Source organism: Lampris incognitus, chromosome 2 (assembly GCF_029633865.1).
Source record: "Lampris incognitus isolate fLamInc1 chromosome 2, fLamInc1.hap2, whole genome shotgun sequence".
Taxonomy (NCBI): domain Eukaryota; kingdom Metazoa; phylum Chordata; class Actinopteri; order Lampriformes; family Lampridae; genus Lampris; species Lampris incognitus.
In genome coordinates, this window is record NC_079212.1 from 32,635,036 (window position 1) to 32,661,980 (window position 26,945).

General features: G+C 40.8%; 2 protein-coding genes across 2 annotated transcripts in view; one reads left to right on the top strand and one right to left on the bottom strand.

Annotated features, from left to right (window-relative positions):
* Positions 1–2,655: 2,655 nt before the first annotated feature.
* Positions 2,656–19,891, bottom strand: dcp1a (decapping mRNA 1A). Its single transcript, XM_056275153.1, has 9 exons — positions 19,760–19,891; positions 19,402–19,442; positions 18,515–18,642; positions 9,524–9,590; positions 6,515–6,653; positions 5,635–5,736; positions 3,498–4,139; positions 3,079–3,342; positions 2,656–2,736 (listed from the first exon to the last, which is right to left on the bottom strand). The coding sequence occupies exons 1-9, from the start codon at positions 19,889–19,891 to the stop codon at positions 2,656–2,658; spliced, it is 1,596 nt and encodes a 531-aa protein (XP_056131128.1).
* Positions 19,892–20,864: 973 nt separating this feature from the next.
* cacna1db (calcium channel, voltage-dependent, L type, alpha 1D subunit, b) overlaps positions 20,865–26,945 on the top strand; it is a 212,252-nt gene continuing 206,171 nt past the window's right edge. The window contains exons 1-3 of the mRNA XM_056275518.1: positions 20,865–20,898; positions 24,513–24,990; positions 25,781–25,886. Of these exons, the coding sequence (XP_056131493.1) occupies positions 20,865–20,898; positions 24,513–24,990; positions 25,781–25,886 (618 nt within the window). The remainder of the gene's footprint in view (positions 20,899–24,512; positions 24,991–25,780; positions 25,887–26,945) is intronic.

The following is a 26,945-nucleotide window of genomic DNA, read 5'->3' on the forward strand; positions in this document are numbered from 1 at the left end:
AATCAACGGAGGATTTGTTGTCACCATGATTCCCTATGTAGAGTTAAAAAGATTCCCTTCTGATTAACTTGAGAGGACTGAATCTTTGTGTACATGTCCGTGAATGAACTGAGGGTCCAAATAGTGTCCCCATCTCTGCATCTCCCTCCATTTGACACTTGGGGGCAAACAAAAGCAAAAAAAACAACAAAAAAAAAAACAACAAAAAAAACAAAAAACAAAAAAACAAGAACATTCAGTACTAATGACAACACTGAGTCCATGAGAGAATGAGAGAACGCAGATGTTTTGACAGTACAAAAATCCTTATTCATATAACAACACTGGCTATTCACTGTTTGTGCAACTAAGACACAGTCCAGTCACTCACCAGCTCAATTCTGACAACCCCTCAAAAAATTATCTCGCTGTCATATGAATCACCAAACTTAAATCGTGGTGTTTTTCGGTTATTCTAGGGCAAAAGTTTTCAAGATCTTGTGTGTGCTGATATCTAATTACATCACTGACACCAACTGTTAACCCGTTGTGTAGGTTTAAAATATTGCCACTTAAGTCAAATTAATTTTGATCATTTTCCTGAATGGGAGAAAAGCGCAATTAAATATACAGTGCTTTCAAGCAATTGCGGCAATAGCCAATCAATAGTGCAGATGTTGTGCTGGCGTACCGTTTCCCCACACCCATCCCAGTTTTGAAGGGTTTAAGATCCTGTGCTGCAGTAGCATTTTACTGCAGAAAAATTCATATGACCACAACCTGTTTCATCGAAACCTTTTTATACTTGGGGGGGGGTGCTTATTTGAGCCAAGAGAGAGGAGGTAGTCAATATTTACTTTACTATAAATTTCTGATTAATGGTATTAACCGAACTGACTGGTTCAAAACCGATACGAGATATCAAAATCTCCCACTAAAGTTGGATTTTGGGTTGAGATGCTTTTCATTTTTAAGATGTTGATGACATTTTAAATTTTTTACAAAATAAACAGGATGTGTTTTTTTTATATATATGTATCTGCAATTATCGATCATTACAAAGACATTGATGACATTTAAAAAAAAATCAAAATAAACAGGCTGTGTTTCTTGGATATATCTGCAATTATCGATCATTACAGCCAGATATCGGGTCAGTTCGGAAATCGGAGGGCCGGATAAATCAAGTTGCACTGTAACATCCTAAACAATCCCAAAATGCTGGTATCACAAGAGGCACTGTGACTGTCTCTTATTGCACATGTTTCTACCAAGCTTTGCTTAGCTGGTGGGAGAGCAAGGGAGAGGGAGAGAGAGATATTCAGGTAACCTGTGGAGAAGATACATCATGTTTGTGCCTCTCTATGTGCATTTGTCAGAACAAACATATTTGTAGTCTGATTCACAACATCACAAAAGTAGAGACTGAAAGGTCACTCTGAGTTCAAACTCTCACCTTCAAGTGCCGCACGCAACAATTATGGAAGTCCTCATTTTCTATGGGATAGGCTGTGTGACACTGTCAACACAAAATGCCATAAAAAAAAAACCCTGTCCTGGCTTGTGACACTTGAAAAGAATTTCTGGCTTTCTGACAGTACACAGACATTAATAGCATTGCTTTATAAAGGGACAAGTTTCAATAAGTAATAAGAGTTACTGAGAAAAATAATATCTTTTAGAGTTTCAGCTCCAGAAAGAGGGTGAGTTTTTGCATAAAACCCCTAAAGCAGTTCTGAGGGTCCCAGCACAAAGGTAAACCCTCTCTCTTAATGAGAGGTCTGAGGGTGCACCACACTGAGCAAGTTCCAATATGCTCCGATGCTGTTTGAACTGTGGAGTCCTAGTTCATACTGTACCAGGTATATCCAAGTCAAGACCTTGGGTCTGGGTCAGAAGTGACAAGGCAAGGGGTCAGCAAACCCCTAACTGTGGTCCTGCCTTCCAGACAATCATGCCAGCCACAGCCAAAATTTAACAGGTCCAATCCTTGTTGTTTCAGCTAGACAACTGGGTTCCATAATGCGTCCTCTTCCCCTTAATCCTTAATAAATCCAGTTCACAGGGTTAAAAAGGTCAAATAATTGGATCCAGGGATTGTTTAGAGTCCGGTTTCCCTCTTAGTAGTTTTGCCTTGCCAACAGTAGAAATTAGGTCATTTCAGAATGAAGGAGAAGGTCAGTAGAGGGGCCATAGTTCAGAGTAAATAAGACTACAGGAGTACAAAAGTGTACAGCGTCATATGGGGCTGAAGACAGCACAGTCCAGTATGTTTTTCTAAAAGTTAGGCGTCCTTAAAGAGTTGTCAATCTTACTTCTGTCCATCTTTGGCTCAAATCTAAAGGACAAGTAGTAGTTGCGGGGGGGGGGGGTTGTAAAGATGAGATGGAGGTATAGAACAATGTTACTGAAATCACTGGAAAGTGGTAGTGTGCAACACCTCTTGTTCAGGAAACTCAAAATGAGTCACAGGCTTCTTTCTGGATTGGATTAGTATAAAACAAGGGCTTGTATCATTGGGATGAAACTGTATTTTCTCAATTTGGACACTGCATTAAAACGCAAGAGCTCTTAATGCATGGGGGTGTGTCTGGTCTTGCAGTTTTGCTAGATTGGACAGATTTTAAAGACAGTGGTGACAAATTGCAGGTGGCAGAAGGAATGGATAGAGTAGCTCTATAGCTTCATGTTGCTGAAATCTTTAGACAGACTCTGCAGGTAGGCATCATGAATGGCAGTGAGGAAGGCCGGGTCATTCTGCACCAGAAGGATATAAAGATTGTGAGAGTGATGAATGAGTGCACAGAAATAGTAAATGTGAAACGGTATGTATATGTGTGTCTTTCTGAATATTTTGGGGGAGTGTAAACATTTGGCAGATTTACGATTAACAACTTTCATCTTTAAAAGCCTCATACTTTCTGAATAAACACTTGCATGGAAATATAAAAAGCAGCCTTTTTTAAACTGTATCCTTGACATAAAAGTTCTATGTACAAAACACTTGTTTTGCAATTGCAACATACTGTATTGATCTTTATTTTTTTTCTCATGTCTTTGTATGTGTGGGTGAATGTGCCTTTGGGTGTGAGTACATACCTTAATAAGGTGTATCAGTGTCTCTTGTAATTGTGTCTTGCTACAAGGTGTCTGGATGTGCTCGGTGCTCCCTGTAGAATTGAAGGAAGGATCGCAGGGGCTGGGAGGGACCACTGATGCTGCTGCTGATGACCCTGTTGCCATCCTTGGCAGTTCTGGGGGCGTCTTAGTTACAGAATGTTGGAAGGCACTGGGGGACAGGAGCACAGACATGTCCGGCCCTGCAAGGCCTGAAACAACAAGAGCTGGATTCATAGGGACAGCCTGAGAGAGAGACAGCAAGTCACGGGAAGAGAAAGAAAGAGGGGAAAGGGTTAAAACCATGATTTACCAGATATAAAATGCTTGAATATGCTAATCACTGAAACATATGAACAAGAAACAGAACATAAGGGAAGTAGAAAAACTATCTAACTCACAGATATCGGTTTGACCAGGTTAGGGGACCGAGAGAACATATCGGTATCTTTCCCTTGCTGCAGAAGGGGCTTCCCCATTGATTCTTGGAAGCTCTGGGGTGGGACCAATGTGCTAGATAGGAAACTGGGTGCGAGAGAGGGCTTGTGGATGTCAGAGTTCACTGAAGGTACAGCTGGTTTGAGCGTGCTGAGGATCTCCTGTCCTAGATAGGTGGCAGTGGGGGTTGCTGACGATGCTCCAGGACCGAGTGGAGCAGTGCGTTGTTCCACCCGGGCTGCAGGCATCACAAGTGGGGTGACTGAGCATCGAGGCTGGGGGTCTGACCCGGGGCCCACTGACTGGAAAAGGGGGCTAGCGTGAAATGTGTAGGATGTTGGTGAAGGGAGTAGGCCAGGGCCTAGATGATGCTGACTGGCCCCAGGGTTTGGTATTGTGAGGTGGGGTGGGAGAAGAGGATCAACAGAGGCTGGGGACGCATAGATCTGGCTGTGGAGGAAGGTAGTGGAGGTGCCAGGGTTGGATGGGTCACTGGGGCCAGTGGTGGCACTCTGGGTGGGCATGGCAGGCAGAGATGGGTCCTTAGGTAGAGATGAACCAAAGAGCTCCTCAACAGTGATCTGCTTCACAACTGTATTGGAGCTCTGTCGAGAAAGAGAGCAAGAGGGGGAGAGGGAGAAAGAGAAAGAGAGAGCGAGAGAGAGAGAGAGAATAAATTTGTGAGGATGTCAGATAACCTAGAAGGGATTTCTTGTCCATTTATTTCTTATGCCGCTTCAAAGGCTCTGAAGTGTTTTTTTTACAGATTTGTGAATTGCTCAAAACACAAATATTAGAGATGCATCGAGCGCTCCAACGTAAATCAAAATTGTGACTTTTGGCATCATTTATGGGATTATAATTATGGGATTTATGGGATCAGCAATCAGTCCATCCATCTTTTGTTAATAATGCCAACCCATGGCAAAAATCTAGCCACAATTACAAGCATGCGGCATTATGAAATTTCAGAGAAATTGAGTCTACTGAGCATAATCATGTCTGTGGTTTGACAATACGTCACCGTTTCTGAAACAGCGCCATTGTCATTTGTAATGTTTGCAAAAAGAAAATGTTGGACGTGGAAGAAAAAAAAAATTGAATTCTTTCAACATAACAAATTTGACTGGTCACTTAAAAGCTCAGATTACTGAGCCTGATGAATTTCAGAAGAAAGTGGAGACTAGCAAGACGTTGTTTTCAACATCCGATCTGTATTTTTAAGAGTTACAGCGAAGGAAGACAGAAAGCAAAGGGAATCACTAGAAAGGTAATGGAGTTAATCACTTTACACAACCAAACGTTCTCTGCTATAAATGATGACAGATTTTGAAATGTAATAGCTCACATGGACCCCAGGTACATCTAGCCTAGCAGCCATTTTTCCCCAACGTAGCTTTATCAGGATTGTGCGATTCAGTAGCAGCCCATGTATATATACCCTGTTAAAGGTATATGTGATGGCTATTTGCCTAACAAGTGACATTTTAAATAGAATTGTATAACCAGACATTCTTGTGTTTAAGTAAACAATCACTCATTATTTGTTTTATAGTCAATCTCCTTATAAAAAGAGAAAAATTTGCATCCGTTTTCTAGAGATGTATAAAAATTTTTTGCTGTTGAGTTTCTTATGCAGTTTGGTAGCCTTTTTGCACCAAAGTCTTCAATTTGTCATCCGCACATTTGCATATTGTTGAGAACATCTGGCGGTGATACGTGATCAAAACATAAGTTCAAACATGACAATAAGTACATTATCTAATAAAGCAATGAAATCAAGACTGTAAAACGGAATGCAATGATGCAATTATTACAGTAAATGATGCATATGTTGCTATTGCAGGACATTTCACTCATGTTGTACAGATTAATCTCCTTGTAGCTAGTCAGTTAAAAGTGCAATCCCCAAGATTTTACATTATTTTATCCATTTGAAATGTGATGATATGGCAACTGTTGGACACTCAATCAATATTACAGTAGAACAGCACTCCAACATAGTTGGATATAGGAGCCAGAGAGAAATAGAACAACTGCAAAGTTGAAGTTGGGCATTTTCATGTGTGTGTGTGTGTGTGTGTGTGTGTGTGTGTATACCTTCTCAGGTTGTGGTGTAGAATGGGCATGCTCAGTAGTGTCCGCCCTTGGTTTAACATTCTGCTCTGAAGTTGCCAGCACATCTGTTTCAACTGTTTGAGTCTGACACACATGCACACACACAAACACACAAATGTGATTTACAATATTTTAAATGCGCTAGAGGTCCTAGAACTGAATAACAGCAAATAATATAAAGTGATTCAAAAACTAATCAATAGTAGAGGAAAGGCTATTGATAGAAATTAAAATAAGAGTCCACATCTGGTCGCGCACTCACACACACACACACACACACACACACACACACACACACACACAAATGCCAAATGCACACTCAATCATGAGTTGTACAGACAGACATATCTGGGATTAAAGTGCTGTTAAATCCTGGGTTGTTCCAATTCTGTGTATGCATGTCAGTTTTTCATTTGGTGGAGAGATGAGGGCAGTTAAAATCTCTAAAATTCACTCTCTAGTCTCTCCTTGAGTGTGTGCATGAGTCTGTAGGTGCATTTGTGAGCTGCAGATGCTTTTTTGGGCCCATGCCATGTTACAGCTGTGATCTATGATAGCGGCATCGGCACATATTGAAGGCCACTGTGTACTAAATCCTTGACTTGAGTATGGTGGAGAAAAAAAAAGATGACCAGCACTGGATTGACACAGCACGGACAGTGTTAAGGTTAGGGGATCAATTGGGGCCAACCTGTCTGTAAGAAAACATTGGGACTGACTAACAGCAATGTTTGAAGCTGATGACACTACAATTTAAACATTAATCGCAAGTAAAAAAAAAACAAAAAACACACATGTTCATCTCACAACACGTTTCATGGCAAAAATGTTACCAACAAGGTGTATGTGTGCATATCCTCACTCTTTGGTACTCCTCCTTGGCTTTGCTAAGGAGTTCCAGAATGTCGATGGGATGGGGCTCTGCAATGCCGTTTGTCCTCCCTGACCCCGCCCTCTCGGGAGATTCTCTGTGAGCGTGATCCGCTTCCTGTTCCACAATTCTTGGAGTTGGGGTGGGATGGAGAGGGGTTATGAAACAGTTATGAATGTCTTTATGCATGCTCAATAATCCAGGTAAGAAAATCAAAGAAGGTTGAACCAGTTCATCATGACACAATGTTTATTGACAGAATCCAAATCCAGGATTGTGTCCAGATGAACTGATTCAACTTTCTTTGAGTTATCAATATAGCTAAGCACACAGCACTCTTGCTCATGTTTGATGGATGTACATTCCTAACCATGTACGTATTCACATGACAGCACACACCATTACCCTTTGACCTTTCAGACTCGCATGATAGGTCACATGACAGCCATAGACTAGCCAAGGTAGAGTTTACAGTCATAATGGAGTATAATTTGAGCGTATGTTTTGCATTCAATCAAAATGGGAACAAAAGGCCTTATTGTGGAGATATATACACTACCGTTCAAAAGTTTGGGATCACCCAAACAATTTTGTGTTTTCCATGAAAAGTCACACTTATTCACCACCATATGTTGTGAAATGAATAGAAAATAGAGTCAAGACATTGACAAGGTTAGAAATAATGATTTGTATTTGAAATAAGATTTTTTTTACATCAAACTTTGCTTTCGTCAAAGAATCCTCCATTTGCAGCAATTACAGCATTGCAGACCTTTGGCATTCTAGCTGTTAATTTGTTGAGGTAATCTGGAGAAATTGCACCCCACGCTTCCAGAAGCAGCTCCCACAAGTTGGATTGGTTGGATGGGCACTTCTTGCGTACCATACGGTCAAGCTGCTCCCACAACAGCTCAATGGGGTTCAGATCTGGTGACTGCGCTGGCCACTCCATTACCGATAGAATACCAGCTGCCTGCTTCTGCTCTAAATAGTTCTTGCACAATTTGGAGGTGTGTTTAGGGTCATTGTCCATTTGTAGGATGAAATTGGCTCCAATCAAGCGCTGTCCACTGGGTATGGCATGGCGTTGCAAAATGGAGTGATAGCCTTCCTTATTCAGAATCCCTTTTACCCTGTACAAATCTCCCACCTTACCAGCACCAAAGCAACCCCAGACCATCACATTACCTCCACCATGCTTAACAGATGGCGTCAGGCATTCTTCCAGCATCTTTTCATTTGTTCTGCGTCTCACAAACGTTCTTCTTTGTGATCCAAACACCTCAAACTTGGATTCATCCGTCCACAACACTTTTTTCCAGTCTTCCTCTGTCCAATGTCTGTGTTCTTTTGCCCATCTTAATCTTTTTCTTTTATTGGTCAGTCTCAGATATGGCTTTTTCTTTGCCACTCTGCCCTGAAGCCCAGAATCCCGCAGCCGCCTCTTCACTGTAGATGTTGACACTGGTGTTTTGCAGGTACTATTTAATGAAGATGCCAGTTGGGGACCTGTGAGGCGTCTGTTTCTCAAACTAGAGACTCTAGTGTACTTATCTTCTTGCTCAGTTGTGCAACGCGGCCTCCCACTTCTTTTTCTACTCTGGTTAGAGCCTGTTTGTGCTGTCCTCTGAAGGGAGTAGTACACACCGGTGTAGGAAATCTTCAATTTCTTAGCAATTTCTCGCATGGAATAGCCTTCATTTCTAAGAACAAGAATAGACTGTCGAGTTTCAGATGAAAGTTCTCTTTTTCTGGCCATTTTGAGCGTTTAATTGACCCCACAAATGTGATGCTCCAGAAACTCAATCTGCTCAAAGAAGTGCCCATCCAACCAATCCAACTTGTGGGAGCTGCTTCTGGAAGCGTGGGGTGCAATTTCTCCAGATTACCTCAACAAATTAACAGCTAGAATGCCAAAGGTCTGCAATGCTGTAATTGCTGCAAATGGAGGATTCTTTGACGAAAGCAAAGTTTGATGTAAAAAAAATCTTATTTCAAATACAAATCATTATTTCTAACCTTGTCAATGTCTTGACTCTATTTTCTATTCATTTCACAACATATGGTGGTGAATAAGTGTGACTTTTCATGGAAAACACAAAATTGTTTGGGTGATCCCAAACTTTTGAACGGTAGTGTAGCTTTGTAAAAGTTTTAAAAAAGTCTCCAAGTTAGTGAATCAAGAGATAGGCCAAGGCTTAAAAAAAAAGTACAACAACTATGAAGGTTTTTTAGACACATTTGACTACCGACCGGTTGACTTGTCAACCGGGAGTCTTTCAAAAAAATTGAGGGCTAACTCTTCTCAGCCATAGCATAAACAGCTAACTGGAACCCCATAAATGAGTGCAACCACAATCTCCTTCAGGATCCCCCCCAAGTCGAACTGTATGGCCAACCATTGATCTTACTGATTCAAAGATCTAAATAATTTCTTGTATTCCCTAACGGATGTCTTGTGTCATGTAAGTATTCCAATATCACAGAAAGTTGAATCAGTTCATCTGGACACAACGTTTCAGGGAAACGTTTCATCACTCATCTAAGTGACCTCTTCAGTCTCAACTGACTGCAGGTATCCCCATTCTTATAAACAATACAGTTGCATAACAACTGAAAACACTGATCAGTTTCATATGCAAACTGCCATGACCATTAACTAGAGTTACAACTGCAATGTGTACTTTTCACAGAGGGTTGGGGAATAGTTTCAATCACAGCATTGTAAGATGGCAACAGGTGTACTCTTAGCCCCTCCCCGGTTCAGTGATGGTCATTCCCTCTTCACATAGATGACAATAAACGTTGTGTCCAGATGAACTGATTCAACTTTCTGTGATTTTCTTACCTGGATTATTGAGCACGCATAAAGACAAGTATTCCAATATTTTTTTATGTCAAATGGAGCTGCTTGTGATGTGAGAAAAAGTTCACATTCAGAGAATTTCACATCGAAATAAATGCATGCGTTAACACATGCACGGATACCATGATACTTACTTGACCATGAGCTGAGCGATGCGTTGGCAGTCCTTCTTATCATAAAACCAAATACTATAGATGCCCACTGCAGGAAAAACACAGACAGTATTAGGCACAGTATGTGACAGAGCAACACAATTACAGCAAGCATGACAATCATGACTTTTTCTCTTGATATCATGTTCATGAGAAAACTACTGCACCCATTCTGTCTCATATTATTTTGATATATTTTGATAAACCAGCAGTCATTAGCGGGATGGACGGTAAAGAAGACCTTCTAGTTCAGCAAAAGTTTTGACTAAAATCTAAATAAGATGGTAAATTGCCAATATTACCCATACACACACACACACACGTATATATATATATATATTTATATACACACACACACACACACACACACACACACACACACACACACACACACACACACAAACACCTCCTGTTATGTTTTCCTGCCTCATGAAAGTCCCTCTGAAGGATAGTGGCCATATCTGTATGTATGCAGACCTCCGCATTGGTTGGCTTTTATATATAAAAATCTCTCCTTGGGGTGGTTCCTCCTTATCTGTCTATATACATGTGTAAAAACCAAAATCAATATGGTCTACACCCTCACGATATTCTACAGATGTTGGTCCCTGGAGTTAAAACAGAATTAGGCAAAAAAGCTTTTAAATAAGCTGCCCCTTCTTCCTGGAATAATGTACAGGAGAACCTGAAATTGTCAGAGCTGATTACTATGGGGGAATTTAAGTCAATTTTTTTTCTCTTTTGCTCTTGTTTTTTTTTTCTCTCTCTTGTTGTTCACAGTAGTTGAGTTTGTACTGTGCAGGACAGCTTGTATTGAATTTGAACTATACAGTACAGTGGGAACTGAGTTTGAAATGTATAGTAGTTGAATTAAGTCAAGTCCATTTTATTTGTATAGCCCAATATCACAAATTAACTTCAGAGTAGGTAAGAATGGGTAGGAAAAAATAAGTGTATACTTCCTCCTACTCCTTTACAAACATGTAACAAATAATCTGATGCATATGGAGATTTGTTTGCTGAGTTTGATGTGTGGATTTGTTAATCACATAAGATTATTGGCAATGGCTTATCTGTATGTTATATCTTGCTAATTAACATGCTCGAAATAAATCATCATCCATCCCTCCATTATCCAAGCCGCTTATCCGAATTCGGATCGTGGGGATAAATAAATAAATAAATAAAGAGTAATAATAGTAACAATAATAAATAAATAAATAAATGATAAAAACTTTTTTTAAAGGCTCGAGAAATAGAACTCTTGGTCAATGTGATTACTCCTAAATTTTTCACTGAAGTTTTTCTAGAAATGTGTACTTGTTTATGCATCATAACTGGATTTTTGTCCCGACTTTGTATTGCATATTAACTGGATATTGTGTTCATTCATTTGCAGTGTGTGACAGTTATATTTGTTTATCACAACAATAAACACAAACAATACAATGTTTATGCTGCTATCTTGGCCAGGTCACTCTTGAAAAAGATTTAAATCCTATGAGACTTTTACCTGGTTAAATAAAGGGTACTGTATATATTATATAAAGAAAATAGCGAATCCTTATTAACATCAGGCCAAAATTATGAGGTTTGAGCATGAGTTTTTTTTGCTCGAATAAAACTCTTTCATCAATCAAATATGAAAACCAAACATTTTTAGGCAAAAAAAAAAAAAATCAAAGAAATGAGAATGAGTCTACAGATGTGCTCAAATTTTTTATACTCCTCCACAAAAAAAGAACACATAATTTTCTCTGAAATAACTTGAAACTGAAAAGTATTTGGCATCCATCATTGTTTAGTCCATATTTCATAGAAATTTGCTTTTGATTTATTATTCAACATAATGTTGCAAATAATAAAACAAATGAAAATGGCATGGACAAAAATGATGGGACCCTTATCCTAATATTTTGTTGCACAACCTTTACAGACAATCACTGCAATCAAATGTTTTCTGTAGCGCTCAATGAGACTTCTGTACCTGTTAGCAGGTATTTTGGCCCACTCTTCCTGAGCAAACTGCTGCAGCTGTCTCAGGTTTGATGGGTGCTTTCTCCAGACTGGAAATTTCAGCTCTTTCCATAGATGTTCAATAGGATTCAGATCAGGACTCATAGAAGGCCACTTCAGAATAGTCCAATGTTTTGTTCTTATCCACTTTTTTTTGGCATTTTCCGCCTTTATTGGATATTGATAGTAGAGAGAGAGAGAGATAGGAAAGGCAGGGGAAAGAGAGGGGATGACATGCAACAAAGGGCCCAGGCTGGATTCAAACCCAGACCACTACGGTAAAGACTCAGCCTTATATGTGGTACGCGATCTACCAGGTGAGCCACCGCAGCACCCCCTTCTTATCCATTCTTGGATGCTTTTAGCTGTGTGTTTTTTGTCATGATCCTGTTGGAGGACCCATGACCTGTGACTGGGACAGAGCTTTTTGACACTAGGCAGTACGTTTCACTCCAGAATGCCTCGATAGTCTTGAGATTTCATTGTGTCCAGCACAGATTCAAGGCACCCTGTTCCAGACACAGCAAACCAGCCCCAAAACATAACTGAGCCTCCTCCATCTTTCACTGTAGGTATGCTGTTCTTTTCTTTGAAAGCTTCATTTATTTGTTTGAGAATATAGTGCTGATGTGACTTACTAAAAAGCTCCAGTTTTGACTCATCTGTCCATAGGAAATTTTCACAGGACTGTGGCTTGTCAATATGTATTTTAGCAAATTCCAGTCTGGCTTTTTAAAAAAAACAATTTTTTTTCCTCCTAAAGTTGAGTCCTCCTGGATCTTCTTCCACGGAGCCCACATTCACTCAAAAAGGGAAGGACTGTGTGATCAGAAACTGACGTGCCTTCACCTATTATCTCTTTGGCAGTTATTCTTGGTTCTTTTTCAACCATTCGCACTATCCCTCTGTTCAATCTGGAGTCAATTTTGCTCTTGCAGCCGCATCCAGGGAGGTTGGCTCCAGTTCCATGAACCTTAACTGCCTTAATAATATTTGCAACTGTTGCCACAGGAACATCAAGCTGCTTGGAGACGGTCTTGTAGCCTTTACCTTTACCATGGTTGTCTATTGTTTTCTTTCTGACCTCTTCAGACAACTCTCCCCTTTGTTTTTTCTGGTCCATGTTCAGTGTGGTGCACACAATGATACCAATCAGCACAATGACTATTTTTCTCCATTTAAATAGGCTGAATGACTGACTACAAGATTGGAGACATGTGTGATACTAATTAAAGAAACTAATTAGTTCGAAATATAAATATAAACCAATTATTTATAACATTTTCTAAGGGGCACCAACAAATGTGTCCAGGCCATTTTAGAATATCTTTCTAGAATATGCAATAATTCATCTCTTTTCACAGCTTCTTTGCTTTATTCAATGACGTACCAAAAGCATGCAAGTGTACATGACAAACCACCTTTTAATTTCATCCCTTTTCAGGAGGAATGAAGCATTATTTCAATGAGCTGTAAGGGTACCAACAAATTTGAGCATGTCTATGTATTCAAATGCTCAATGAACTGTAATTTATGGGCTGCAAATGTCAGCAACATAAAATTTGCTAAAATGGTATGATACATTGCATCTGTCTTGTAATGGTGTGTGTGTGTGTGTGAGTCGGTGAGAGAGAGAGAATGCTTTCAAGGTTTGTCAAGAGGCTTAGGTAACATAGCAACCTGAGTGTTTTGCCCCCTGTAGTATCTAACAAGGGGAAACTTGAGGGGTGTAAACAGGTGTGTGTGTGTGTGTGTGTGCGTGCGCGCGCGCGCGCGCGCACACACACACACACACACACACACACACACACACACACACACACACACACACACACACACACACACACACACACACACACACACACACACGCAAGAACAGCACTCTCTAAACAACCTTCTCCAACTTCCTGGACATTCTTCTAATCCCAGACAGAGTGAGACTCTTTCAAGATCGCACAGCATAAACACACATCAGAAATTAACAACAAATCTCTCTGAAGGACCCTTTTAGTCTTCTATCATCCATCTATTTTCAAACCTTCACCCCCCACCCCAAAAAGCACACGATCCGCCTTATCCAGTGTACAGGGGAGGAGTCTGAAGACTACTGGGAACTCACAGCTTGCTCACAGTGGAACAGAAGCCTGTAATCAATACAACAACAGCCAACTTTCAGTGGATCAACACCGACCGCGGAACACTGACACACTTCATCACCGCCTTCCCATCGATGTCGGAGACGCAATGGCTGCTTCGCTGATGAGTACCAAAACTCTATCCCCACAAGTGAAGGGTAGAGATGGATTGTGAAAAACCTGAGTGAACAAGCTATCAAACTCATCAGTTGGGAGTAAAAAAAACAGGAGAGGAAGCCGACCAAGATTAGTTACAGAAGTTGTTCTACTTGAGGGGAGTATTCGCGTTGTCTGCGATGAGACGCCCCTCGAACACAACCTGAAGGGGGCACCATCAAACTCTGTTTGAGACACTTGGGCACCATTTTATCAGCTGATGAATCAAATACGCTGAAGGATTTAAAATGATGAAGACCTTTGAACTGTAGTGAAGCGGCTGGAAAGTGGTATCAGAGAAGCCTGTGCTGCCCGAGACAGCCATGGGTAATTACATCATGCCTACCATACCAGCCAGGCTAACAGCCAAGCCGAGTCCAAAAGGAGAAGAGTCTTCTTTGACATTGTCCTTGGCGATGGTATTTTTTCTGATTAGCAAACAACTGGGAAAGCAGCAGAACTCCTTATTCGTCGCCTTAATGAAACTCCTGTTCAGACTACTCATAGACCACCTTGGCGGCAACACTGTCGGTTACTTCCTGAAGCTATGAGAAAAGACCTCATTTATCACTTTCTTTCCGACTCACGAGGTCACAGACTGGAGAACCACAAAACATTGCTTTAAGAAATTACATAAACAACAGATCACAGGGTGGTCACAGATCAACCAGATGCTGATTTGGATGTAAAATTATTCAAATCAGAAAAACGTTAAAGCTAAAATATTTAGTCTGTGTTGCTGATTTGAGACCATGGGCGAAGGGGATTCCTCTGAAGAGGATTTTCTGCTTAACTTGACTCCACAACCACGAAATGGCCTCAGGAAAAAGGGCAAAGAGATGTTTTGGAGGACCCTGCGATGGTGCCCGTTTGGCGCTTTCAGAGGTACAGTAGTGTATGGGCATGTGCGTGTGTGTGTTGTTGTGTGTGTGTGTGTGTGTGTGTGTGTGTGTGTGTGTGTGTGTGGGTGGGTGTGTGTGAGAGAGAGGGGGGTGTCTTAGAGAGTGTTCTTTACTATGGAATCTACAAGAAGTTTCCAGAAGTAGACAGTGGCCATGTATTTACCTATTCACCTTAAACTAATTATAAGCACGGAAAAGTAAAAAAAGTTACAATGCAAATGAGATTCATTTCCATTTAAGTGACTGAACAAATCCCTGTGTGGGAGGCATCACAGGACTGCATCATTTAAATTTTTTCAAAAAATAAGCTCATAAATATTTGAGATATAAATCCTCCAAAATATGCTTTTTCTATTCATTCATCCTTAGCTGCAACTTTATGAATTGTCTAAAAATAGACCGATGAATAATATATATATATATATTGAATTCTATGTATCTGTCTGTTTTTGTAAGTGCATGAATATGTGTGTCTGTGTGCATGCATATGTGAAAGCTAGAGTGGTATACCAGAGGCAGATATCCGTGGACATCTCAAATTTCCTTAAACTTAGCTTGGTGCCTAAAACATATCTGAAATGGTCAGTTGATCTTCCTATTGATATCGCTGCATTTTATACCTTAAGCATTGCGACTGCAATAGATTTTAAGCTCATGAGGTTATTAGTTTTTCTGTAAACAAAAGACAATGTCAGCTATCATAAAATATCCATAAATTACACGGGGAAAATTTAAGTGTCAGGCAGAACACCAATGTTATGTTTGCACTGCATGTTTTATGTTTGAGTTAATAGTTCTGGAGGCAGGCATTTCCTTTGTCTAAACAGTGAGACTGTGAACATTATCTTTAGGAATGTAAAGTACATACTTTAGCAGGATATTTCAGTAAATAGCATCACAGTTCCCGGGAATCTTGTCATCACAGAACATGGAAACGATCACTTTTTGCTTTGAACTCCAGTAAGATGATTTAAAACATTGACAAGTCCATTCAAGAACACAAATAAAGAGCCTAAGTATTTAGGTAACACGTAATCTAGCCAACTATTTCCAGTCATTTCAACACGTCACAATATAATAACGACACATTAATTTATCAAATACCAGCCGTACTTGACATAAAAATGCACCTAAAATAGAGTGAACAAACAATACCTAAAGGCTATTATTTACAGACAGTGACACAGCTCAAGAGTGCGCATTGCTTCTGTAATTGCTCATTGTCAGCTATGAGTTTGTGTTCCCTGCAAGTACAGGACTGTAAGCAGTGTTCTCCTTATGCATTTGATTTACCTTATGCTACTTTTGAAGCTGCTCAAGTGTCTGGCAAAGCAAATCAGACTGACATGAAGCTTTTCCACAAGTTTGAAGCATTTCTAATTTTGCAATGTGTGGGTCACATAATTAGCTACAGTGTGCAGGCCAGTATGGGCTAGAGTTTTACGTCACTATTAACAAACGCTTGTTTTGATTTTATGGGATGGTTCCACAGGGCCTACCTTTATCTTAAGTTTCCCTTACAGGAGTAATCTCAAATGTGTTATTTCTGCTGCACACACAGGTGTGAAATATCTAACAATGATCCATCACTGTGACGGATGGGGTTGTAAAAATTCCATCATAGTCTATTTTTACCCGTATTATTTGTTTCATGTTTACTGATATTATATTTTGAGTTACATTTGCATATGTGTGGATTATAATGCTTAATGCAAATGCTACAATAGGCCTTACTAGGGCTGATCTCAGCAAAAATGTTTAAGGGTATGGAAAGGTTAATAAAAATGATTCATACTGGAACAGATAGTGCTACATCACCTGAAATGATTCAGCTGGCTACTGCCAAAAAAATATTTGCTTCTCATTTGCAGAAATTTCACCATTTGCTCTGCTCCAGCGTATCTGCACCATAACTGACAAGAATATAAGTCAGAGTTTTATCAAAAAGCTCTGTCTAAAAAATTCTTGTCAACATAACCAACCTTATGTTGATTCCACCAAAATAATGGATGGCATTTGGAATTATCTGTCAATGCTTTTAAAATGCGGTAAATAACAGAAAATGTGTGGTTAATGTACCCCTGTGCACATGTACAGCCATATTTCAAAGACACAGCTCATAACTGTTTGTAAATGCCACAAGAGCAGATTAAAAAACCAAAAAAAAAACCAAAAAAAAAACCAAAAATAACTTTGGGCCAAAGAGCTTTCAGGCCTCAGATTTTACTGACATCTTTACATTGTATTAGGTTAATTTTCTTTCAAGATATAAGGGTATTATCACTGTATTAGAATCAGCATATACACTAAAATCTGCAGTGGAGGTAGTAGGGAATCATGGGGAGAAAGTAAGAAGTAAGATGTGATCTATTAAAATATTAAATTCTGGAAAAACCCCTAATATCACTGAAGAGTAGAACAATAGTTCACAACCTTTAGGTGCCATCAGGTAAACTTAAAAGTAGGGCTGGGTGATATGGCTTATAAATAATATTGTGATATTTTTAGGCTATATCATAAAACATGATATATATCTCGATATTTTAAAATCTCCACTAGAGCACTTCATAAATGTTCGCTTTAACCCTTTGATGCATGTAATCACCCCCGTATGATGATTCTAGTATTCCCTGCCACATTATGTCTGCATTAAAACATTCCTGTTTATATTCATTTGTGATTTCTATTGTAACAATTCTAAACTTGCATGCAAAAAGGGGGAAATTGCAACAAAGTTAAATTGAACAAAAGAGTATTTATTGAAAGCAGGCAATTGCACACATAGGTTTTTAACAGCTGTTAAATTAAAAGAAATAATGGCATGATGTAGGCCTACATACTGTAGCCTACGTAGTTCTATAGAGTTCAAGCTTAACAAAGACCCTTAACAACAAGCATGAAACTGAACTGTCTAGACCCACAGCACTATTTGTTGTCCTTCATGTGTCCATACATCAGTTGCGAGCGCGTCCTACTAAACATCCCTCTCAGGTCATCCATGAGCGAGTGACCACAATTTGTGACGCATAGCTCACGGTGGCAGATGTGCACATGCTGTCGGAAAAAGAGCTCAAAGCAACAAATCCAGTGCTTTTTATTTTCAGAACCAATTTGTCCGCCTCCATCTTCTAAAACCATTTCCGAACTCAACACGTATCAACTCGATTTGGCACTTCACTTCTTTCGCTTTCTCCGGGCTCTTTACCTCTTCCCTCCAGATACAAATACACACTCCTCCCCTATATACGTCACACACAATTGCCGAGGAGAGTAGTCTGGATGGGCAGGCGAGTGTGTGTGACAAATATATGTGAGTTTTTTCTTTTTGTGTCTGTGAGAGGGAGAGAGCCATAGGAGAGAGTGAGAGAAGCAAAACGCCAAAGCAAGGCTCATGTAAGCAGTGTAAAAAGATTACGTGACAATTTTTACTCAATATTGGTGATATAGTCATTTACTACATCCCATGTAGAACAAGCTGCAATATATCACGTCTATTTGATATATTGCCAAGACATCATACTAGGTGTCGGTAAACTATTTGAGGACCATCATCTTTTTAGTCTTTGTTTGCTTTTTATCAGTTTTAGCACATGAACCAAGAACCAACATGAACCGTTTTGTTGAGGAAAAGTTTGACAATTTTCAGAATGTCGTAATCTTTTCATACAGTCACCGACACAAAAGCATAGTTAGTGTCATTCTACTAAGTGCTGTTGATGGAAGACAATATTGTCTTAATAGTATTTGTTCTATAGGTTACTCACAGTTGGCATTCCTGTACAGGAGAAAGGGGTCCTGCAGCTGGAACTCCAGATCTTTGTTGATTGGCTCGACCAGGTTCTCTGTACTCAGTCGGTTCATGATGGTGAAGCCATGGTGAGGGGAGGCAGACCTACAAGAGGCAAAAATTACATGTGCTATGGTATATAATTCTTCGACAGAGCCAAATCCTCTCCCTGATAGATTCGCATTACCCTTTTTATTCTATGAGTGTATCGAATTACTAAAGGAATAAAAACCCCATGTTCATCTCCTGTCTTCCTCTTGATATATAAATGCCCTTCATGACTGGTTAGGATTCAATGACTGAAAAAAAATGTAATAACTCATACTTTGATTCACCAACCACTAAACTGAGTTTCTCCAACTAACAAGTCTGACCTCATATTTAATCCCTACATCCCTTCATGTTATCCGACAGACAGAAACGTCTCAGCTAATCCACAGTCTAGGCTGAAGTTAGAGGTGACAGACATTAGAGACTGCAGCTCCTAGAAGCAGATGACATTTTTAATCATCCTTACAAGGGCTCAGATATTGTCAAGCGGTTAATTGCAATACCTCCGGTGTCACATATGAATCACTGTTAGTCTAGGTTCGAAGTCTGCCAAGATATTTCTCTCCTGTGTTATCCCGATTCTGTCCCCCTCAGCTTTCCTACAGCATTAAAAGGTACAAATACTAAGGCGAGTACACTGCCCATTCTTTGGAAAAATACAATTCTGATCTTTACCCTTTGAGTTTTCCTAGCAAGAGTTTGGCTGTTACATGCGTTTGCGGTGTGCAATGTATACGCGGTAAAATTATATCTTGCCTCGATTTCAATAAATATTTGTATCAGCATCATAGCATAGCCAAACGTATGTCTTACCTAGCATAAACAAATAAGGTGCCTTCGATTTCGGTCTTCTCCTGAAACAAAACACACAACGCTGACGTTAGATCAAGATGGGTCACATTAGAACCACCAAGCGCTAAGAAAATGTATTTATCCGTTTCCAGGTAAGGTAACGCTACAAGCAAACTTTTACATTAAAACAACAAGGTTAAGGCAGCTCGTTTGACAACCCGCCTGCAGTATAGTTAGCTGTACTAAAACGGTACAACGTGCTTAATTCTAACGTATTTGTACTCCTGTTGTTTTTGTTTTTGTTAGAGGCGGGCGATCGGTAGCGAGTTTGTTATGTTGGCTACCCATCGTGAAACGAGGGGATTTTCGACAAACTTACCCATTCGTTCGTTTTTGAGTTGAAGTTATACAATGCTACCTGACTAGTAACATCGAGGAGTTTGTTTATATAGGGGTCTTGTCTTTGGAGAGCTGCTAAACTCATTAGATGACCAGCTTTGGCGGGCTCCATCTTGGATGTGTTTGTTGCTGCCGCACGGGACTTTTTTTCCCGAACACTTATTATCCGCTGTCCCCGGAAAGCATGGTTACCAGACAAAAGGTTCCTAGGAGTTTATTATTCTAGAGGGTTCATTCTTGGTTTGTAAAAGGATTAGTGAGCTATGAAATCTTTTTAATCAACAAAGGGAAAAAAAAGAGGCATAGTGACGTATAAACACGTTTCCGACTCTTTTTTCCAAAACTTGTACGAATTCGAATACGAGGTATTGATTCCTAAAAAGATACAGTTCTAACGTCAGAAACATTTTAGGCTTCTACATGGTGTAAAACTGAACCAAAGACCATGTCTGTGTTTCATAATGACCACATGGTAGTGCTCCAACATCATTTTATAAAATCTACGTCCCCAAAAGGCCACAACTGGTTAACCTATGTCAATGCAATCGTTTTTGGGTTGTTTTTTTTTAGCCATACAGAATCAGCTCATTTCATTCCAAACGTTTTGTTACATTTCAGTTTAGGTTTTGACGTATAACCAGCCTCTTGCTTGAGTGAATTCACGCGATCTGTGAACGTGTAAGCATAAATGCACACGTTTAACTATAAAAAACGAGTCTAAGTGGAAAAAACGAACTGACTGGTTGATGCAAATATGTGGGGGGATATGAACAATTTTGGTTCAAAATCACGGTCAATAGATCATGACCTCTAAATAAGACCATATACTACATTATCGATGACATAGAACACTTCAACTGCAGTTGTCTGACTAGTCTACCTAACTGCGCTTAGGGAACAGTGAAGCAGGGATTATAATTGGAGGATTACCTGCCTCTGTGAAACAGTTATCCTCTGTAGACACAGGTAATCCAATCACTGGTAACCTCTCAACAGAGCACCAGCAATTCATTTCCTCTCGATTCGTCGCGGAATGAGGGTTGAAAACGGCGCTATGAGGCCTCAGAGGAGAGCCAGGTGACAGAATGCCGTTCATAATAAGGGGAAGACCCCTGCGGGGTAAGTTGATTTGATCGAGAGAGCTCTTGAATAGAGCTGTTGTTTGTTTGTTTGTTTTTGTTTGTGCTTATATGCAGAGGACTTGACGATCGATGAAGGGGTTGTCATTTTCTTGATAGGATAAATACATCATTAAATTGATTTATCATCACTTAAAAAACAAACAAACAAAGGGAAAATGAGTACAGCGACAAACATTCCTGCTTGCCCTCATCTCTTGTTAAACGTGGACAATCTGCAGACTTGGCCTACATTAATAGCTTCTCCATAATGTCATTCATTCTAAGGTAATCCGTGTTTCTTTTTCACTTTTGTTGTAGCAAGAAAGGGGATCCTTGTGGACTCATTTAAAATATAGAAAGAAACGTGGGATAGATTGGTTTGTTAGTGTATTAGTGAGTAGTCACTATGTCTGACCTCTGAATACTGTTGTAGCGAATTCGGGGGGGGGGGGCAGTCTGGGAACCGCCACAGCCGGGACGCGAACCCGTGTTTCCCGCTCCACAAGCGACAACTTTAACCAGTCCACTAAAGTGTCCGTCACCTCAATCAAGGACCAACGTGTCTAGTTATCCATTCACATTACACTATCTTAAAAATTTAAGCCCGAAGCTTTTTGGCCCGATAGGTTAAGTTATCCATCGTATATATTATAGGTAATGGCATGATGCTTCGTTTGTCTTTGTGCTTGTTCAATAATCCAGGTAAGAAAATCGCAGAAAGTTGAATCAATTCATCTGGACACAACGTTTATTGAGAGAGAAACGTTTCATCACTCATCTATGTGACCTCTTCAGTCTCAACTGACTGCAGGTACCCCACCCTTATAAACAATACAGTTGCATATAAGGGTGGGGGTACCTGCAATCAGTTGAGACTGAAGAGGTCACTTAGATGAGTGATGGAACGTTTCTCTCTCAATAAACATTGTGTCCAGATGAACTGATTCAACTTTCTGTAATGATGCTTCATTGTTTGTGTGCACTACAAGACCAAGACCCTACAATACTGCTACGCTACAATGTCATGCACACATTAATTGCAACACATTTCGATAATTAACCAGACAGACGCCAGCATTTAGATGGCTCGCATAACACAGACCAAATAATTCACACACTAGGCTATACATCCGTGGGCTGTTTGCTGTCGTCTCTCATCCTGCAGGACTCACGACAGGTGGTGTCCCGTGTTTCACACGTAGCTCCCGCGAACCCACTGGACGAGTGGATAAAGTTTTGAAACTGTATAGTTTGTTCGTAAATAAGCTAATTGAAGATATTCCACAGACATCACGAATAGACGAAACTGGGCAAATAACAAGTGCCTAAAGCAATACTAGCTGGCAACGATACCAACTTGCTATCCATCCATCCTTTATCCAAACCGCTTATCCTGCTGTCAGGGTCGCGGGGATGCTGGAGCCTATCCCAGCAGTCATTGGGCGGCAGGTGGGGAGACACCCTGGACAGGCCTCCGGGCCATCACTGGGCAATTTGCTGTCACCTATGTTTATTTTATTTCTATTTCTATTTTCAATTTACAGGGAGTTGGTTTTATTGCTTCGCTGTAGACCCAGTTTGCGTAGTTCGGAATGAGTTTAATTGGAGAGAGAGAGAAAAAAGGAAGACCGTAAAAGAAGGCAAAAGAAAAAAAGAGAAAGAGAAAGAAATCAGTACAGCAGCATTGGTTTAACTCTATCCACAGCAGTGGCCCGTCGCAGTGATGTCAAACCCAGTCCATTCACGGCACCGGCGGGCTTCCGGCCGTGTATTGACGAGTGACGGTCGCTCAGCGCATGTGAGCGTCTGTGTAGTTGGACCTGTTGGAGATCGGCAGCCAGACACCCGGATGTGGCGAAATGTTTGGCGCTTCTCTCAGGGATCGTACGTGGGGGAAATACTTTCTAATTCACACGAACGGCTCCATGTACACCCGTGCATCGGCACCTTTCGATGTTGTTTTTGTTTTTCTCCAAAAATGAGCTGGATTTAAAACATCTTTTCTTCAATGTGGATTCGAGGATGCAAGAGGCAGATGAACAGTCTGAAGGTAAAAAAAAAAAGATCCGTTGTGCGAAACGTCGGGAAGCGGCTGAGACCCCCCGCGCGCAGATGCCACGCCGGTTTAATTCATTGTGTGCTTGCTTATGTCTACTTTTTAATAGGGTTCCAGTTGTTTTTTGGTTTTATGTTATTGATTTTTTTTGGGTTTGGTCAACGTTTGGAAATTATTATTTTTTAACCAGAAATCGTTCTCAGTGACACCTGAACAAGCTCCGTTTGGGAAATTGATGTTGGCTTGTCCTCTGACAGGTTATTTTTTCCAATAGTTTTTGAGGTGCGTTTTGGGGGATTTAGCATTGTAATGTGCTATGGATTGACGCATTCTTTTTTAGTTTAAGTGCGTATCTGGCCAATTTCATATATATATATATATATATATATATATATATATATATATATATATATATATATATAACGTTTTTTTCTGACAATTGAACACACACACACACACACACACATATATATATATATATATGTATGTGTGTGTGTGTGTGGGGGGGTATATACAGGTCAGGGTGCAGGTAGATTTGTCGAAAAGACAGGAAAGAGTTTTGCGCCGACGGCTGTGGTCGACAGACTCACTACAGAGAAGAGGCAATCGGTATCTACAATTATGGAGCCGTTGTTGAGGATCTTGTGTTCAATTAGGCTGTAAATACAATAAGTAAAGGAGATAGTAGTCTTTTCTCCGCCCCCATATTGTGTGATAGAATGAAAGCAACGGTGCTCGACATTTAAATAAGACGTTGATCGCAACCTCTGTCTTGATTTGATTCTCGGATATGACTTTTTTCCCTCACCCATAAGAAGTTCTACCTGTACATATTTTACTCTCTTCATCCTGTCACTGACTGGCTGAGCAAGGGCACCCCCCCCCATACACACACACACTCAGTCTCTTCCTATTCATCGACATTGCTTTTATTTCTGTTGGGAAATCAGAAATAGCTGACATGGTAGCTGAAGTGCTGGTTAGTTGGGAGTGTGAGTGGAGTGTGATGAGACACTGTTGCTGCTGCAGAGTTGCATTGAGCAGCAGAGACTGTCAAGGGCATTGTCTTTCACTCACGGTTCACATTGATTTTAATGACTCTATCCGCTTCTCTCTCTCTGTCTTTTTCATTCATCCCATCTGTCCTGCTCTCACTTCTCTTCTCAGTGCCCTGTCTTCCCATCTTCTCTCTCTTCACCTCTGCCCCTCTCATTTCTTCTTGCATTATATGTCTCTGTTCATTCCATCTTTCACATGCAGTCAAACATGCACATGCCCTTGATGTCTTTTATATTTTCCCACTCATTCTCTCTCCAGTTCTTGTTCCCCATTTTATTTTGCTCCCTCTTTCTCCCTCCATCCCTCTCGCTGTCTATTCCACACCCGTTGGAAAACACACACACACACACACACACACACACACACACACACACACACACACACACACACACACACACACACACACACACACACACACACACACACACACACACACACACACAGTTTTGCTGGTAACTTTATAAATGTTTTTCTTATTCTTCTCTCTCCCTCTCAAGGGGCACGGTATGCCAGCAACACCAGAGCGGCTCCCTCTGGTGGCACCTCCACATTCTGGTCAGAAAGCCCCTCCAAACTACATCAGCTCCACCAATCAGAACCCACGCAGGCCCCGGCCAGCTCCGGCAAGCCCGTGGGCTCCTCCCTTGGCCTCCTTGGGGTCAGCAGCAGTGCTCAGGGAGGTGGTTCTGGTGGTGTTGGTTCTGGCATCAACCCTGTCCTTGCCTGGCATGCTGCCATCAATGCTGCTCGCCAAGCCCAGGGCGAGACAACCACACCCAGCATGAGCTCGCGGCCATCAGTGCCCACGGGCGGTGGGGCAGCACCTGTGGGCTCACTGTATCAAAGGAAGAGACAGCAGTATGCCAAGAGTAAGAAGCAGGGAGGGTCTACTAATAGCAGGCCGCCCAGGGCTCTGTTCTGCCTCACCCTCAACAACCCCATCCGCAGAGCCTGCATCAGCCTGGTGGAGTGGAAGTATCCTTTGGAAGTGTGGGTGGTGACAAAAAGAGGTGCTTCAATAGATGGACGAATTAGGGAATGGCTGGATGTCTGGATGGATTATATACATGGGTGTACTGGTGAAGGGAAAGCAATGGATGGAGTGGCAATTAGATAGATGAATTGACAGATGGATGATAAGTGGATGTTCAAATAGTACGTGGATGGATGGAGGAGTCAGTTAATTAGTAAGGATGAATGATCTCTAATTTAATTTAATTATTGGAATGGAAGTGACCTGTAGGCTGGAGAAAAAAAGGCTGAAATCGAATTTGATTATAGATAAATGAGTTGGTGGATAGATGGATGGATAGAAGAATAGAAGAAGGATGGCTAGGTAACTGATGGGAGATTGATGGATTTTCTCTCCTTTTCACCTGTCCAATTCCTTGGACTCCTAAGGCTCTGCCATTGCACAACTCTTGTGCTGGTTTAGGAGGGTGGTTGAGGGCTACCACGTGCATCCTCTGCAGCTGTGCATGCAGGCGCCCCACCACCTATAGAAGATGTTAAATGCAATGGCAAGACACATTTACCCTCTTGGCCCCAAGACACTGCAGTTATGTTACCTGTGATACCTGGCCGAGCTGGAGGCAGCACAAGAGCATGAATCTCAGCTTTGTATCACAATTTGAAATAATTGCACAGAGAAAAAGAATCATTGTTATTCCTCCTACCCATTAAAACAATAGTGTTATTATGTCACTTTAGAAATGTCCCACTTTGATGATACTTGCGTTCCTTAACAGCATGTGTTTTCCTGCAGACCCTTTGATATCTTTATACTGCTGTCTATATTTGCCAACTGTGTGGCCTTAGCCATCTACATCCCCTTCCCTGGAGATGACTCCAACTCTACCAACCAGGAGCTGGTGAGTAGGACTGGACTATATGGACAAAGATGCAGATAAACTTGGATTTACTGGCATGTGTGTATATATATATATATATGTGTGTGTGTGTGTGTGTGTGTGTGTGTGTGTGTGTGTGTGTGTGTGTATGTGTATGTGTGTGTGTGTGTGCCTTGCTGTCTTGCGCTGCTTTTAGACAGAGAAGCGGAAAACAGAATAAACAACAGTATGCCAAATATACAGGAGTATAGAAAAGCAGACTCCAGAGACATGATGTTATTTTATTTACTGACACCTAAATGTATTTATCCACTGTTAATTTCTGTGTGTACTGTGTATTTTCCTTTCTATACTTTTCCATTTGTCTGTCCTTCACCTGCCTGTGTTAATTAAATGTGCATGCTCTATCGAAGAATGCAAATGTACAGGGATAAACATGGATTTGCTGGCATGTGTGTGTGCCTGGCTGTGTTATGCTGCTTTGTGTGCTTGTTTTGATGGTCACAGAAGTGGAATACAAGGGAGAAGTATATATCACTAAACTTCAATGCTTGTTGTTGTTGTGTGAAAGGGGTTCAGATAAATATTCTAGGTATTCATTCAGGTATATAAAGGGATAGTTAAATATTCTCTTAGCTCATACCAGTCCGACTATGTTAAATGCACATGACAGTGGGCTTGGTTGTGGCATAGATCAGCATGCTAGCAGCACATTAGCAGCAGGTTTGCAGCATGTTACCGATCAGTGTTTGGACAAAGCTCTGTTATGTCTGTAAAACACCTTGAATGATTTAAAATGGACATACCAGGATGTGGTGGGTTGAGCTTATTTAGCCGTAATTTTGTCACCTCTGCTCTGTTTTTGCTGTGTTTGCACTCCTACAGGGCTGTGTGTTACCTGCTTGCTTTACAGATCAGATTTTGAAGAGCTTTGCAGGCTTTCACTGTGGTGCTACCTGGTAGTTGCACACTGTCATCAAGTGGTGGATTACCCGCCATAGTCAGACACACCACCTTTGTGTGATTGGCATTGGCTAGATGCGTGTGTTGCATCAGAGGGCTTTCCCTGACACTATTTGG

Bases quoted from the DNA above. Each gene is read 5' to 3' on its own strand.
- dcp1a (XM_056275153.1), bottom strand. From the start codon at position 19,891: ATGGAGCCCGCCAAAGCTGGTCATCTAATGAGTTTAGCAGCTCTCCAA. The intron at 6,654-9,523 runs GTAAGTATCATG...CCCAACTCCAAG, and splicing joins ATCGCTCAGCTCATGGTCAA to AATTGTGGAACAGGAAGCGG. The intron at 2,737-3,078 runs GTATGTACTCAC...CTTCTGGTGCAG, and splicing joins CACTGATACACCTTATTAAG to AATGACCCGGCCTTCCTCAC.